Raw genomic sequence first — 17,500 nt, forward strand, 5'->3', positions numbered from 1 at the left:
ACACACACACATACACACACACATACAGAGAGAATGAGAAAGATAGTCTGTTTTCCCCCTATCTACACACAAACTCGCTCATCACACATACACACACATACACACACACACACACACACACACACACACACACACATACAGAGAGAATGAGAAAGATAGTCTGTTTTCCCCCTATCTCTCGCTCACCCCATGTATCCCATTTTAACCCCCCCCCCCCCCCCCCCCCCCAACTCCCCTCCTAGCTGTTTTCCTTTTACTATTTCTCCTCTACTCCCCCCTCTCTCTCTCTCTCTCTCTCTCTCTCTCTCTCTCTCTCTCTCTCTCTCTCTCCCTCTCTCTCTCTCTGTCTCTCTCCCTCTCTCTCTCTATCTCTATCTTTCGCTCTCTCCTCTCTCAACCTCAATCTCTATACCTCTCTCTCTTTTTGCTCACCCTCCCCCCCCCCCCCCATTCTCCCTTTGTCTCCCTCAACTTTCTCTCTGTCTGCCTGTCTGTCTCTCTCTTTATCTCTCTCTCTCTCTCTCTCTCTCTCTCTCTCTCTCTCTCTCTCTCTCTCTCTCTCTCTCTCTCTGTCTCTCTCCCTCTCTCTATCTCTATCTTTCGCTCTCTTCCTCTCTCAACCTCAATCTCTTTACCTCTCTCTCTTTTTGCTCACCCTCCCCCCCCCCCCCCCTCATTCTCCCTTTGTCTCCCTCAACTTTCTCTCTGTCTGCCTGTCTGTCTCTCTCTTTCTCTCTCTCTCTCTCTCTCTCTCTCTCTCTCTCTCTCTCTCTCTCTCTCTCTCTCTCTCTCTTACAATGTATTTATATATACCTATCTTGCTTCACACAAAACATAAAAATACATGTTTAAAAAAGAAATAGATAAAAGTACCACTAGACACCAAATGACAAAATTCTGTTGTTTCTGGCTAAATTGTCAACACGGAAATCGATCGCCAGAGACGTCACGTGACAAACGAAAGGATGAGCCTTTTCCGAATAAATCCCCACCTCCCCCCGTCTCCCCATTCCCACTACCATCACCACCACCACCAGTCCAACCCCATTTCCAACCACGCTCGATGTTTTCGGTTTGTTGGCCCATATTATTATTATTATTATTATTAGAACACATCCCAAGCCACTTGTAGTTGTAGTGAGTGTTCCATCTCGTGTCTAGAACCATTGCAGAATTCACCGCCAGGCAGCGTGTTTGAATTGGTTTGGAGTGTGCTGGATCTCTATTCACAATAATCTAGATAATCTCTCAGAGAGTCTTTGGATCTTTGGACATCTTCATCGTGGGTATTTTTTTGGAGAATTCTACAATAACGTAAGTGCCGCACGATATATATACTCAAATTAACTCTCTCCTTACCAGCCATTAATTTTTAGAATTTCCCCGGAAAATTTACACCCACCCGACACAAAAACAGACTTTTCTTACTCAAACAAAAAAGTAACAAGTGCATTCTATACAGAACGATGTTCAGCAAAAATGAGCTCTACAACACAGAGTTTAGTATTTATAGCTGGAATCAAAGCATTTCTTTAGATTTTGTGATGTACAAGAGAAATCAGAATGAGAAAGTTGTAGGTTATATCGTAACGAATGTGACGATTTTCTTATGGTTGATAAGGAGAGGGTCAAAGTGATTGTTATTGCTATAGGGAGTTTATATTACAGAAACCAATGATATGTAAATGTTCAAGACAATGTAGATATTCTTTAAATAGATCTTTTCATTTTGGGGTTGTTATTTTTGGTGACTTCTAAAATAAAGTATATGCGTGATATTGTTTGTATAGTTATAGTCAAATTAAAGTGATTTTTGTTGTTATAAGGAGTTTATATTACCGAAACCAATGATATGTAAATTATGTTCAACATTATATAATTAAATCTCTTAATGGATATTTTGATCTTGAGACCTCTAAAGGAAAGTATGTGCGTGATATTGTATGTATATAATCAAATTAAAGTGATGTTTGTTTTTACAGGGAGTTTATATTACCGAAACCAATGATATGTAAATTATGTTCAAAATTATATAGATAAGCTTTTAATAGATATTTTAATATTAGGACCTCTAAAGTAAAGTAAGTGCGTGATATTGTCTGTCTAGTCAAATTAAAGTGGTTTTTGTTGTTTTACGTTGGCGTGTCCAATGATATGTAAATATCCAGTTAATAGTTAATCTTTCAATAGATCTTTTCATCTTGGGTATATTTCTGGCGACTGCTTAAAATATGTGACCCTCCGTCTCAAAACGGTATTATGTCGGGATGATTCAGACCCCAGAAAGTGAATTTAGAGACAGAATGATGAAAAATTGGACCTTAGAAGTTTTTGTAAAGCAAGAAATATTTATACTCCAGCATGACGTAGAGAAAGTAAACCCAAGATTGATATTGGTGGCAATGAATTCAATTTCCCTAACCGAGTCTATCCCGACATAATACCGCTTTGAGATGGGGGGTCACATATAGTATGTCAGTGATATTGTCTGTAACTGTAAATATAGTCAAATTAAAATGATTTTTGCTGTTTTACATTATTGGCGTGTCCAGTAATGATATGTAAATATCCAGTTCTTCCAATAGATCTTTTCATCTTGGGTATATTTTTGGCTACTTCTAAAATAAAGTATGCCAGTGATATTGTCTGTAAATATAGTCAAATTAAAATGATTTTGTTGTTATGGGTACTTTATAATTCGGCGTGTCCAACGATATGTAAATTAATAGATATATCTTTCAAAATATTTCTTCATCTTGAGATTTTTGGCGACATCTTAAAAAGGTCAATGCGTGATGTTGTCTACATATTCAAATTAAAATATTGTTTATTGTTTTAGGTAGTTTTGTAAAGCGCTTTGAGCACGTTTAGGGGATATTTCGCTATATAAAAAGCTCAAGTTAAAGTTAAAGGTGTGACGTCACAACTTCTCTACCCTATTTTTAGCATTTTGATCACCTGACATAATGCCGTTTCGGGCCAATGGGTCACATAATATGTCTTGAAGTCTGTTGATGCTGTGCGCTTAGCCAAAAATCTCACAATATTCGCAAGCCGACATAACGTGCCAACACACAGAACTATTTATAACCTTGAACGTTTTTAGTCTAATTGATACAATTTAATGAGAACTAATCATTAAAATAGCTGACTAAAAACAATAGCAAAGGGCTGAGTGGCGTCAAATTTGTTCTATCTATTAATAGATATTATTATGAAGCCATAATTTATTCCGATTTCCGTCACGTGAAACGGACAGTGTCTGGAGTAATTGCAGGATCTTCGTTATCCGCCTTAAAAAGCAAAGCAAAGCAAAGAATTTCTGATGTTTAATCTTCTTACCTTTTTACACAAACCTGGTGAAGAACTGGTGAGTATTTTACTTAAATGTATAGCATCAATTAATTGCTGTGTGGTGCTATGCGTTTAAGTAAAATGTTCCCCTATTCTGCCCACACTATGAACCGTACCAACACACAAAACTGTGCGAACCTGTGCGGCTATGTGGTCTAGTAGTATGACACTCGCTTTCGGATCGGAAGGTCCTGGGTTCGAGCCTCGCGCTCGGCGCATTGTTGAGTCCTTGGAGAAGGCTCTTTACTCACATTCTCTCACCATACTCAGGTGTAAAATGAGTACCTGGCCGTTAACAGCGTTGTCTTTGTCCATAAAATTCTATTATCGCCTAACAGGCGTCATGTCCCGTCCTACATGTTAAATGTTGCTGTTGAGCAGGGACCCCTTGTAAAGCGCTTTGAGCACATTTAGTGGATATTGCGCTATATAAAGCTCAATTTTTAAGCCCTTAGAGTCTGGTGTCTCGGAGTTATAGCGCTATATAAGTTTTCAGCATTATTATTATTATTATTATTATTATTATTATTATTATTATTATTATTATTATTATTATTATTATTATTATTATTATTATTATTAAATATAACGGACCAACACACAAAACCGTAATCTTGGTCGTTTGTAGTCTGGTTAATACAGTTTAGTGAGAATTACTCATAAACGCGGATGGCAGAAAGCAATAACAAAGACCTGAGTGATGTCACCTTCATACTATCTATATTCATTGAATACTTACTGATATTTTAAAAATGACAAAACCACATTGCATTTGTTGTATAGATAGAATGCGCTTGGCCAAGGAGTTCACAACATTGCCATTCGGAAGTATAACGGACCAACACACAAACTCTGTGTAACCATGAACTTTTATAGTCTCGTTAATACAGTTTAGTGAGAACAACTCACAAACGCGGATGGCAAAAACAATAACAAAGGCCTGAGTGACGTCATCTACATACTATCTATAGATAGTATGCGTTTGGCTAAGAAGCTCATAACATTGCCATCCGGAAGTATAACGGACCAACACACAAAACTCTGTGTAAACATGAACTTTTATAGTCTGGTTAATACAGTTTAGTGAGAACAACTCACAAACGCGGATGGCAAAAACAACAACAAAGGCCTGAGTGACGTCATCTGCATACTATCTATTGGCTCGTGTGTAACTTATGCTTGAAAACAAAACTAGAGCTTTTATATCGTGCAATATCCTATTAATGTGCTCAACGCCCTTTACTAACAACAACACGTAACATGTAGAACGAGACATGATGCCTGTTAGGCGGTATTGCAATGTTTTCCGACAGAGACAACGCTGTTGACGGCCAGATATTCACTTTACACCTGAGTACAATGAGAGAATGTGAGTAAAGAGTCTTTTCCAAGGACTCAACTATGGCTCGAACCCAGGACATTCCGATCCGAAAGCGAGTGTCATACCACTAGACCACATAGCCGCACAGAGTGACTTGTATAATTTTACTGACGGAAACTTAGAGATAGATTGGCGTCCTATCCAAAGATAGAAATCATATGCCATTGTCCTTTTCGCGTTACTGAAACCGGTGTAAACTCCGACTCCATGCCAATGGCTCTTTAGGCGATCACTTATATTGTTGAAGTGTTATAGCAAAGCAACGCGTTGTAGACAACTTGTACTGCATGAAGTAGGATTGTCCTCCATGTGATCTGATAGGGGGAGTGGGGGAGATAAAGTATTTAGAAGCTCATTGCACTTTGTCATGTGCATATTTATGTATTTATTTATTTATTTATTTATCTATCTATCTTTTTATCTATTTCTTTATCTATCTATATATTAATTAATTCATTCATTCATTGATTAATTAATTTATCTATTTCTTTATCTATCTATATATTAATTTATTTATCTATTTATTTATTTATTTATTCATTTATTTATTTATGGTACAATTCTTCCTCCTAATACGTGTTTTCTGTTTTGTTTGTAACTCTGTATCATCTACGGTAATGGCAAAACACATAAAGATCTGAACAAGTGTATAGATAGTATGCAGATGACGTCACTCAGGTCTTTGTTATGGTTTTTGCCATCCGCGTTTGTGAGTTGTTCTCACTAAACTGTATTAACCAGACTATAAAAGTTCATGGTTACACAGAGTTTGTGTGTTGGTCCGTTATACTTCCGGATGGCAATGTTATGAGCTTCTTAGCCAAGCGCATGCTATCTATATTATTATGAAACGGTGTAAGACAAAGCAAGAAAGAAAAATAGAAGATAAAAAAAACAACATTCTAGAGGAAGAGTGGGAAGACGGATTGTTGGGGGGATGGGTTTTTTCTTGTATTTTTCTTTCTTGCACGGCTTGGCACCGTTATGTACACCCTTATTCAGATCTTTATGTGTTTTGCCATTATCGTCGATGACAGAGAATTACAAACAATTTGTACACACTTGTTCAGATCTTTATCTTACACAGATGCCTTCTTATCTCCCAAATTTCTCAATTTGATATTTTCAAAGGAAAAGCACATAGTAAATTTTTTTTTTATAAGTGGAAGAATAAAGTTTATCTTATTTCTTATCTTCTATGACATTCTCTGAGGGACAACACGTACGCCGAGGTTCGCGAAGAGACCTTACACTGGAGAAAGAAGTCCAAGCCAGCCAGTCAGTGTGTGTTTGTGTGTGTGTGTGTGTGTGTGTGTGTGTGTGTGTGTGTGTGTGTGTGTGTGTGTGTTCGTGTTCGTTCCATCCAATTCCCCAAAAGGGATTGCCAGATAAAGAATCACCTCACAGTCAGTGTAAATCGATATTGCAGACAATGTGGATATCGGGGACAACTGTGGTATAGTGGTCTCAAGGCAGCTCAAAACACGATCGCGTGCGAATATGTGGCCTATCGCCTCAAAACGGTATTATGTCGGGATGGTTAAGATGCTGAAAAATTGAATTTATAGCCAGAAATATCAGACTTGGGTTGAGTTTGTATGCTTTATAGAGGAGGATGAATATCATATTTCAAGTTTCTAGCTAGCAATCATTCATATTTTTGACTAGTTAAACTTTAATTAGACTTTTTGGCATCTGGTTTATCCCGACATAATACCGTTTTGAGACGCTGGGTCATATATGTGGCCCGTCGTCTCTTAACGGTATTGTGTCGGTATGAACCAGATGCTAAAAAAATCAAATGAATTAAACTGGTCAAAAATTATATGAATTATTTGCATATTTTGTACATTAAATTCATTCTTCTCTTTTGTTAAGAAACTCACATCATTGCTATCCGAAATATGAAGGACGAACACACAAAACTCTGTGTAACTTTATACATTTATAGATAGAACGAAGATGACGTCACTCCGGTCTTTGTTATTGGTTTTTGCCATTCATGTTTATGAGTAATTCTCACTTAACTGTATTATCCAGACTATCAAAGAATAGCAATGTTGTGAGCTTCTTAGCCAACACATCCTAACTATATCTTGTACATTAAATGTATTCTTCTCTTTTGAAACTGTGCGCTTGGCTAAGAAACTCACAACATTGCCATCCGGAAGTATAACGGACGAACACTCAAAACTCTGTGTAACCATACACTTTTATAGTCTGGTTAATCCAGTTTAGTGAGAACTACTCATAAAAAAATGGATGGGGAAAAAAACAATAACAAAGGCCTGAGTGACGTCAATTTAGTTCTATCTATAGATAGTATGCAGATGATGTCACTCAGGCCTTTGTTATTGTTTTTGCCATCCGCGTTTGTGAGTTGTTCTCACTAAACTGTATTAACCAGACTATAGATAGAATGCGCTTGGCCGAGGAGTTCACAACATTGCCATCCGGAAGTATAACGGACTAACACACAAACTCTGTGTAACCATGAACTTTTATAGTCTGGTTAATACAGTTTTACGAGAACAACTCACAAACGCGGATGGCAAGAACAATAACAAAGGCCTGAGTGACGTCATCTGCATACTATCTATAAAAGTTCATGGTTACACAGAGTTTGTGTGTTGGTCCGTTATACTTCCGGATGGCAATGTTGTGAACTCCTTGGCCAAGCGCATTCTATCTATAGAGCATATTATTATCCTCAACGCCAAGTCTGGCTATAGATAGTATGCGCTTGGCTGAGAAACTCACAACATTGCCATCCGGAAGTATAACGGACCAACACACAAAACACTGTGTAACCTTGAACTTTTATAGATAGTATGCAGATGACGTCACTCAGGCCTTTGTTATTGTTTTTGCCATCCGCGATTGTGAGTTGTTCTCACTAAACTGTATTAACCAGACTATAAAAGTTCATGGTTACACAGAGTTTGTGTGTTGGTCCGTTATACTTCCGGATGGCAATGTTGTGAACTCCTTGGCCAAGCGCATTCTATCTATAGTCTGGTTAATCCAGTTTAGTGAGAACTACTCATAAAAAATGGATGGGGAAAAAAACAATAACAAAGGCCTGAGTGACGTCAATTTCGTTCTATCTATAGATAGTTCGAAGATGACGTCACTCAGGTCTTTGTTATTGTTTTTTGCCATCCATCCGCGTTTATGAGTAATGCTCACTGAACTGTATTAACCCGACTATAAACGTTCATGGATACACATAGTTTTGTGTGTTAGTCCGTTATACTTCCGGATGGCAATGTTATGAGCTTCTTCTTAGCCAAGCGCATACTATCTATAGATAGAATTCGCTTGGCCAAGGAGTTCACAACATTGCCATCCGGAAGTATAACGGACCAACACACAAACTCTGTGTAACCATGAACTTTTATAGTCTGGTTAATACAGTTTAGTGAGAACAACTCACAAACGCGGATGGCAAAAACAATAACAAAGGCCCGAGTGACGTCATCTGCATACTATCTATAAAGCATATAAACCTCAACGTCAAGTCTGGTTATAAAAATTCGTTTTTCATCATCTTAATCATCCCAACATAATACCGTTTGAGGCGAGGGGTCACCAAATTTGTTTTCCCATCCGACGTTGACTTATTTGCAGGTCTGATAACTCAAATTAACATAGGCCCATTGTTGTAATAAACAATAATATCAAACCAGTGCAAAAGAAAAATATATTATCCATTAAAACAAAGTTAAATCATGCCCCAAATTAATTTGCTTATCCGACCTGAAAATTCGTATAGCTCAGTCTCCTCCTTTTTTTATCTAGTGCTCATAATAAATAAATGGATAAAAAATAAATAAATAAATAAATAAAAGAATGAATAAAAAAATAAACACACACATAAATAAATAAATAAATAAAATGATAGATAGATAGATAGATAGATAGATAGATAGATAGATAGATAGATAGATAGATAGATAGATAGATAGATAGATAGATAGATAGATAGATAGATAGATAGATAGATAGATAGATAGATAGATAGATAGATAGATAGATAGATAGATAGATAGATAGATAGATAGATAGATAGATAGATAGATAGATATTATATATCGAAGAAGTAGAAGAAGAAAAAGAAGAATAGGAGGAGGAGAAGAAGAAGAAGAAGAAGAAGAAGAAGAAGAAGAAGATCATCACCATCATCATCATCATCATCATCATCAACGTCATCATCATTATTATCATCAACATCATCATCATCATCATCATCATCATCACCGCCATCATCATCGTATCATCATCATCATATTCATCATCATCATCCTCACCATCATCATCATCACCCTCACTATCATCATCATCATCATCATCATCATCCTCATCCGATGGATGTGAAAGAAACATAACTACCTACCCATGTCATAATTTTGTGCTTTCATATGTATATAAATATATATATATATATATATATATATATATATATATATATATATATATATATATATATATATATATATATTATATATATATTTTTTAAATTTTTTTTTTTCAGCCCGCCTTTGTCAAGATGGAGATCAAAGGAACACAGTGGACCGCCTGCGGTCTTCTCCTGATGTCTGTTCTCTCATCCGTAGTCCACATGGCTAGAGATAAGGTATCACAAACTTACTATAATATTATTATTATCACTGTCTTCACGTTGTACACCCTAAGTCCCTCCCCCAATTAAAAAAAAAGCGCTTTAAGCATGCGTTTAGTGGATATTGCGCTATTTAAAAGCTCAAGGTTTGTTTTTTTTTTTGTTTTTTTTTTTTTGTTTCTTGTTTTCTTTTCACCCGATTTCCCTCCCCCAATAAAGAATAAATGTGTGATGTCAAAAAAAAAATCATGGTTCCAAACCCATTGGAAGTGTAAAACCATTCTTCCGGAGGACTGGATACACCCCTTGTCATACGGAACAATATCGATATGTCATGTTGTTTAAGTCACCTGTCAGGATGAGGAAGGAGAGAAAAAAAAGAAGAAGAAAGAGACAGAAATGGAGAGAAAGTGAATAAAGAATAAAAAAAGAAAGAAAGAGATAGGGATAGGAAAGAGGGGGAGATTTTAAAAAAGGGAGAGAGAGAGAGAGAGAGAGAGAGGAGAGAGAGAGAGAGAGAGAGAGAAAGATATAGAGCGAGAGAGAGAGAGGGAGAGAGAGAGAAAGATATAGAGCGAGAGAGAGAGAGAGAGAGAGAGAGAGAGAGAGAGAGAGAGAGGTGGGGGGCTATTTGGGGTGGAAGAGAGAGGATTTTGCTCTAAGACTGAACCAGGAATAATGCGGTACCGACGATGAAGTAATTCAGGAATCGATAACTTGGTGTGTTGACCGCCCCCTAAATCCTACCCGCTCCCATCTTTGTCTCTCTCGCTCTCTCGCTCCCTCTTTCTCTCTCAATCTTTTCCCACTCTCTCTCTCTCTCTCTCTCTCTCTCTCTCTCTCTCTCTCTCTCTCTCTCTCTCTCTCTATCTCTATCCCTCTCTCTCTCTCTCTCTCTCTCTCTCTTTCTATCTATCTATCTATCTATCTATCTATCTATCTATCTCTTACATTCTCTCATACAACCAATCTCCCTATTCTGTTTTTCTCTCCCTCCCAGTCCTCCTCGTCTTTCTAACACACACACACACACACACACATACACACACACACACACACACACATACATACGCGCCCACGTACTCACACACATACAAACTCACACAAACACTTATACACAAAGGCAAACATTTTAATGTTGGGGTGAATTTTGTGGGAGAGTGCATTTAATTTAACGTTAAAATAACTTTAAAATAGCAAACGCAAGTTTGGAAGGAGGGGGGGGGGTTATTTTTATAATTATTTATTTTATTGTTTGTTTTTTGAGTTTTTTATTTTTGTTTTGTTTTTGTTTTTTGGGTTTTTTTGTTTAGTTTTTCTTTTGTTGTTTTTTTTGTTTTTTGGGGGTTTTTTTTGGTTTGTTTGTGTTTTCTCTCTAAAGGATTTACAATCACCCTCCAAAATGTCGTATGTACAAAGAAACTTCACATTTAATATTTGTCAATATAAAAGTAGTAGATAGTCCGTCCAAGCCATTAGGCCCGTGGATCCGGAGTTTAGTGAGACAGACAATAACACTTGCTTACTATCTATCCTTGAACACACAAAAATGCTTACATAGTCCTCACGATAAAATATTATTATAATATTGTCAAATTAATAAAAAAAACTCATAGTTTTTTACAACAAAGTGTTTCAGCATCTTAACTCACTCAACCCCTAACACCGACTATATCCGTAGTTTACCCGGGTTACTTTAACCCCATGCCTATTTATTACATTTTTCTGAGATAAATTATTGATGTAGTATCAAAGCTAATGCATTAAGTTTTTACATGTGAATGATAGTTAAATAAAACTTTATATGTAACCGACATGTTCATTTATAATACATTTTTTCCAATTTTGGAAAGTAGCAAAAATCTCGAGGATTGAATGAGTTAATTAAATACCGTGACATAACAGTTGTGAGTGAAGGGTCATATTTATTTGTCTCCACTTCAGGACATCTAGATTTAACCAAAGTCTGTCTCCTTTTTTTTTTTTTTTTTTTGGTTTTTTGTTTGTTTTTTTTGTTTTTTTTTGCTTCTTTTTTTTTTTTAATTTTATTGGGTCAACAAATTAACTTATTTATACAATTAAAAAAAAAATTCCCATAATTCGCCCCCACGGGAAAATTTGTCTTTTCGGGAATAATCCAGGCGTCAGCCGCAGGGCAGGGCAGCGCTGCAAAGTGATCTAGGGCGAGGTGACTTGCTCAAGATCACGCAGCGCAGTGGTTAGTTAGTTAATCTTACTCAGTACCTTTCCAATAAGAAGCAAAGACCATACCGCCATAGCCACGCTGCCGCCGCATATCACGTGATTAATGGGTTACAAATTGGATTCAATAGTCTGATGTCACGTCGCCCAGCAACGGCAGCAATAGTGGTTCTAAACAAAGAAAATCGGTACTTTTTTATTCTTCATGCTGGCTAGAACTTTTCACATGTCATGTGACCAGAATGTGTAAAAGTCAAAACGTGATCAGATTTATAATTGTTTTTTTCTTCTGGATACGCTTTTATGCTCGCTGGAGAAATATTTCATAAGGGCGTCCGCCATTGTTCCGATAATTTAGAACCAGTTGCTAAGTTACAAAGCGTCATTACGAGGGAAGTGACATCTCGACTGTTGAAGGCTATTACAAAAGAAGTTTTTTGGGTTTTTTTTTATCCGCGGGTCGCGCACTCTTATTTCACTTTTTTCTTTTTCTATTGTGGATATCACTGGGAAGAGGAAATTGTTTGCCGCATGTGTTGCTCTCAGACCTGCGATGTGTGTTCCCCATGGGACGCAAAATGCAATTTAGCTTTTAAATGTCTGCACAAGTTAATGGGTTTTATCACCGCTAAATGCGTTAGCTGGATGGGGTGGAACGGTGGAACGGAAACAGACATAACTATCAAAGAGAACAAACGTACTGACAAACATACGACGTGGTGAAAGTGAAAGAAGCCTGTTGGCTTGAGGTCTGGTCTTGGTTGGGTTGGTGATGCCAAGTATTGGAATGTATGTAAACCGTTGGAAATGGTTGGTTTAGAGTGTGGAGACCGTTGTTGGAGTTGTAGTTGTTGTTGATGATGATAATGATGATGATGATGATGATGATGATGATGAGGAGGAGGAGGAGGAGGAGGAGGAGGAGGAGGAGGAGAGAGAGAAGAAGAAGAAGAAGAAGAAGAAGAAGAGAAGAAGAAGAAGAAGAAGAAGAAGAAGGAGGAGAGAGAGGAGGAGGAGGAAGGAGAGGAGGAGGAGAAGGAGGAGGAGGAGAGGAGGAGGAGGAAGAGGAGGAGGAGGAAGAAGAAGAAGAAGAAGAAAGAAGAAGAAGAAGAAGAAGAGAAGAAGAAGAAGAAGAAGAAGAAGAAGAAGAAGAAGAAGAAAGAAGAAGAAGAAGAAGAAGTATAGATAGTATGCGCTTGGCTAAGAAGCTCATAACATTGCCATCCGGAAGTATAACGGACCAACACACAAAACTGTGTGTATCCATGAACGTTAATAGTCGGGTAAATACAGTTCAGTGAGCATTACTCATAAACGCGGATGGCAAAAAATAATAACAATAACATCGTCATTATCATTATGATGATGATGACGATGAAGACGATACCGATATGGATGAAGAACTATCCCCCCTTCAGAAATCCTTTTATCTCTACGTCGTTTATCGTTGATCGATCACCACACTATCGAAATCCCCACCCCCCGCTTGTTTCCGCTAACCTCCTTCTCCTTCCCTCCCCTTCTCCCTCTTCCCTCTACCTCTCCTGTTTATTACAATTGTTTCAATCAGAACGGGAAGAACTTTTCAGTTTTCAGTCCTATGTGACCTACCGTCGCAAATGGTTATTTGATTGGAATGAATTCGGTGCTTAGAAATTGAATTTTAAAGCCACCAATAATATAGGCTTGGGGGTTAATCTCACTGCCTTACGATGGAAAATATATTGATACCAAGCGTGTGGGCAAAATAGTTGAGTCCTTGGAGAAGGCTCTTTACTCACATTCTCTCACCGTACTCAGGTGTAAAATGAGTACCGTTAAAAGCGTTGTCTCTGTCCGAAAAAAAATGGTAATATCGCCTAACAGGCGTCATGTCCCGTCCAGGACCTTCCGATCCGAAAGCGAGTGCCATACCATAAGACCACATAGCAGCACAAATACCGTTTTGAGAGGATAGGTCACATATGAATTCACAAAATTCGACCTATAGATAGAATGCGCTTGGCCAAGGAGTTCACAACATTGCCATCCGGAAGTATAACGAACCAACACACAAACTCTGTGTAACCATGAACTTTTATAGTCTGGTTAATACAGTTTAGTGAGATCAACTCACAAACGTGGATGGCAAAAACAATAACAAAGGCCTGAGTGACGTCATCTGCATACTATCTATTGTGTTGTGTAGAATGGGATGCCTTGCCCTGGCAGGAAATGTAACAACAGCAACAACAAAATACTGGAGGAGCCTTTGGATATCCTCGGACCGGATACAACATGACAAGTGCCTAATTCACTTCCTGAGTGGCAGTCTTTCTCTCCCTCTCTCTCTCTCGCTCTCTCTCTCTCTCTTTCCCTCTCTCTCTCTCTCTCTTTCCCTCTCTCTCTCTCTTTCTCTCTCTCTCTCTTCTCTCTCTCTTTCTCTCTCTCTTCTCTCTCTCTCTTTCTCTCCTCTTTCTCTCTCTCTCTCTCTCTCTCTCTCTCTCTCCTCCTTCTCTCTCTCCTCTCTTCCCTCTCTCTCTCTCTCTCTCTTTCCTCTCTCTCTCTCTTTCCCTCTCTCTCTCCTCTTTCCTCTCCTCTCCCTCTCCCTCTCTCTCTCTCTCTCTCTCTCCTCTCTCCTCTGTCTGTGTGTGTGGGGGGGGGGGGGGGGGGGGGGTGCACGTGTGTGTACATGTGCGTGTGTTTATGTATGTTTTGCTCTCTCTCTCACTCTCTCCCTCTCTCTCTCTCTCTCTCTCTCTCTCTCTCTCTTTCTTTCTTTCTCTCTCCCTCCCTCTCTCTCTCTCTCTCTCACACTCTCTCTCTCTCTCTCTCTCTCTCTCTCTCTCTCTCTTCTCTCTCTCTCTCTCTTTTCCGTGTCTGCTTGTGTGAGTACTTGTGCGTATATGAGTGATCAGTAAGATGAATATCTGAAACGGTGTGTATGGATCCGTGACAAAGAAACAAGAAAAATACAAGAAAATCCACCAGCCTGGACTGGGGAACGAACCATCATTTTAACCAATCGATACAGTAGTCGCTGGGTACCTGTATGCTCTCGGGAGGCCAAAAAGCGTGCTGGAATCCGAGCGTGCCGAAATCAAATGCTCATGGGAGGTAACGATAATAATAATGATGATGATGATGATGATAATAATAATGATAATAATGATAATAATGATAATAATAATAATAATAATAAGAATAATAATAATAATAATAATAATAATAAGAAGAAGAAGAAGAAGAAGAAGAAGAAGAAGAAGAAGAAGAAGAAGAAGAAGAAGAAGAATACTTGTACATGGCCTTTCGTCGAAACCTCAAAGCGCTTAAAAACAACTGGATATTGTTTACTCAGATTACAAGCACACTGCGATACCAAATCAACCAACATTATAACAATATAAGCATGAAAGGCATCATTAAGGCTAAGAATACATTTTAAAAATATGTTTTTTTAAAAGTTCAATCAAGTAAGTATTTGGTGAAAATGTGTATGTCTTTGGGCGTTTAAAAAATATTTATAGAGATTAAAAATATTACATAATGAGGGAGGGAGTTCCATATTGTGTGTCCCAATTTCATGAGAGACCTATCACCAAAGTATTTATGCCGAGTTTTAGGAGATAGGTACTGACAATTTTGAGTCATGGTATCTAAGATTTCGTGCATCCTTGCGTTTTCTAACCCGAACTTTGTTCACACCGCGCATTCACTCGCAAACTCATGCAGCGATTGGGAACACGTCCAGATTTCCAAAAAACAAGAGTACAAGTCTTAGTATAGATAGAACGAAGATGACGTCACACAGGCCTTTGTTATTGTTTTCTGCCATCCGCGTTTGTGAGTTGTTCTCACTAAACTGTATTAACAAGACTATAAACGATCATGGTTACACGTAGTTTTGTGTGTTGGCCAGTTTCGCTTTCGGATGGCAATGTTGTGAACTTCTTAGCCAAGTGCATATTATCTATACAATGAATTCAATGAATGTGTGATCTGATTATTGTATTGTTACGTCTATCTCTCTATTCCCCAAGCCTCTACGTGAATGTCGTCAGAAAGACGTATGTCGCACATCTATGAAATACAAGGATAAAACAGTTGCTGACGAAGGTATCAACTCTTATTTCAGTTACAATTTTATTTAAATACATAATTTGTTGACGTTGTTGTTGTCGTTGTTGCTGTGTTGTTTGTTTGTTTGCTTGCTTGCTTGTTTTAGGGATAGGAGTTTCCTTCTCCTTAGAGGGCCCATACACGCTCAGTTTTTATCCTGGGACGATCTAGGTACAGGCACAGCTGAAGCAAAAAGTAGTGAAAACGCAATGTGTGTGGCCAAATACCTGGGCGACGAGCGGAGGGACGGTCGCTCGCTCGCAAAGCCCGCCTTGCTTAATATTTTTCGAGGCGATCGGCGATAGGCGATCGGGGGCGTCGCAGTATAAAAAAGTGGACTTTTTTTTCGGATTTTCGTTGTTTTGACGTCAGATTCGTGATCAGCGTCAAATTTACAATAGTCCGTTATACTTCCGGATGCCAATGTTGTGAGCTTCTTAGCCAAGCGCATACTATCTATATTCAGGTTTTCGTCCAACCGAGTAATGGATCACATGATTTGTTGCTGTCCAAAGATTGGATTTTTCTAGATAAATGTAAACATCCTGTATTGTTTATGAAAGTTGTAAACATACCCATGTGTCAAGCTGAACAAAATGACCCGATGTGATGTTGGATATTTCAAAAACTGTGAACATCGTTGGTCACTTTGACCACATTTTGAAATGTAAACAATGGCCCCGAGAACATGGAAAGGTAATAATATAGATAGAACGAAGATAACGTCACTCAAGCCTTTGTTATTATATTGTGCCATCCGCGTTTGTGAGTTATTCTCACTGAACTGTATTAACAACAAGATATGAAGTGAGTAGAACCAGACTATAACCAGACTATAAAAGGTCATGGTTACACATAGTTTTGGGTGTTGGTCCATTATACTTCCGGGTGGCAATGTTATGAACTTCTTAACTTCTATACACCATCCTCATTCTCTTAATTATCTTTTTTTATGAATATTCATGATGGTTCAAGACCAGGAGCCCAGTAATCTCGTGATCTAGACATCAGGATAAAGTTATGTATTGGGAGAATATATATTATATAGATAGAATGCGCTTGGCTAAAAAGCTCACAACGTTGTCATCCGGAAATAAAACTGACCAACACACAAAACTATAATTTGTAACCATGAACTTTTATAGTCTTGTTAATACAGTTAAGTGAGAATTACTCATAAACGTGGATGGCAAAAAACAATAACAAAGCCCGAGTGACGTCAACTTTGTTCTATCAATTCGTATAAGATATATATAACATGCACATTCGGGCGTTATCATCACCACTGCACGTTGCTTTTTGTGTGATAATACATCGTCCACACAAGAGTGCGGCCATTGTAAGAAATTTCTTTAAAGCAATTTATGACATTGACACATAAAGAGGAATGTTTTTCTTCTTTTGTACACGAAAAAGAGCAGACATTGTAAGAAAGAAGGAAAAAAGCAATTTATGACACTGACACAATAACTTAAGCACCACAGATTGCCATAAAGAGGAATGTATAATCTTCTTTTGTACACGCAAGAGAGCCGCCATTGTAAGATAGAAAGGGGGAAGCAATTTATGACATTGACACAATAACTTAAGCACCACAGCTATACTATTGGCATAAAGAGGAATGTATAATCTTCTTTTGTACACGCAAGAGAGCAGCCATTGTAAGAGAAAGAAGGGGGGGGGGGGGGGCAATATATGACACTGAGACAATAACTTAAGCACCACAGCTATACTATTGGCATAAAGAGGAATGTATAATCTTCTTTTGTACACACAAGAGAGCGGCCATTGTAAGAAAGAAGGGAGGGGGGGGGGGAGCAATATATGACACTGAGACAATAACT

At 38.1% G+C, this 17,500-nt stretch overlaps 2 protein-coding genes across 2 annotated transcripts in view; one reads left to right on the top strand and one right to left on the bottom strand.

Moving 5' to 3' along the window:
- LOC144957036 (uncharacterized) overlaps positions 1-17,500 on the bottom strand; it is a 326,762-nt gene that overhangs the window by 243,854 nt on the left and 65,408 nt on the right. The gene's annotated exons all lie outside the window — the stretch shown is intronic.
- Positions 1,088-17,500, top strand: part of LOC144956989 (uncharacterized) — a 23,472-nt gene continuing 7,059 nt past the window's right edge. The window contains exons 1-3 of the mRNA XM_078887885.1: positions 1,088-1,314; positions 9,270-9,371; positions 15,578-15,653. Coding sequence (XP_078744011.1) covers positions 9,285-9,371; positions 15,578-15,653 — 163 coding nt within the window. The 5' untranslated portion in view covers positions 1,088-1,314; positions 9,270-9,284. The remainder of the gene's footprint in view (positions 1,315-9,269; positions 9,372-15,577; positions 15,654-17,500) is intronic.

This window comes from Berghia stephanieae, chromosome 11, assembly GCF_034508935.2.
Source record: "Berghia stephanieae isolate SIO BIC M18660-M18661 chromosome 11, UCSD_Bste_1.3, whole genome shotgun sequence".
Classification (NCBI taxonomy): Eukaryota; Metazoa; Mollusca; class Gastropoda; order Nudibranchia; family Aeolidiidae; genus Berghia; species Berghia stephanieae.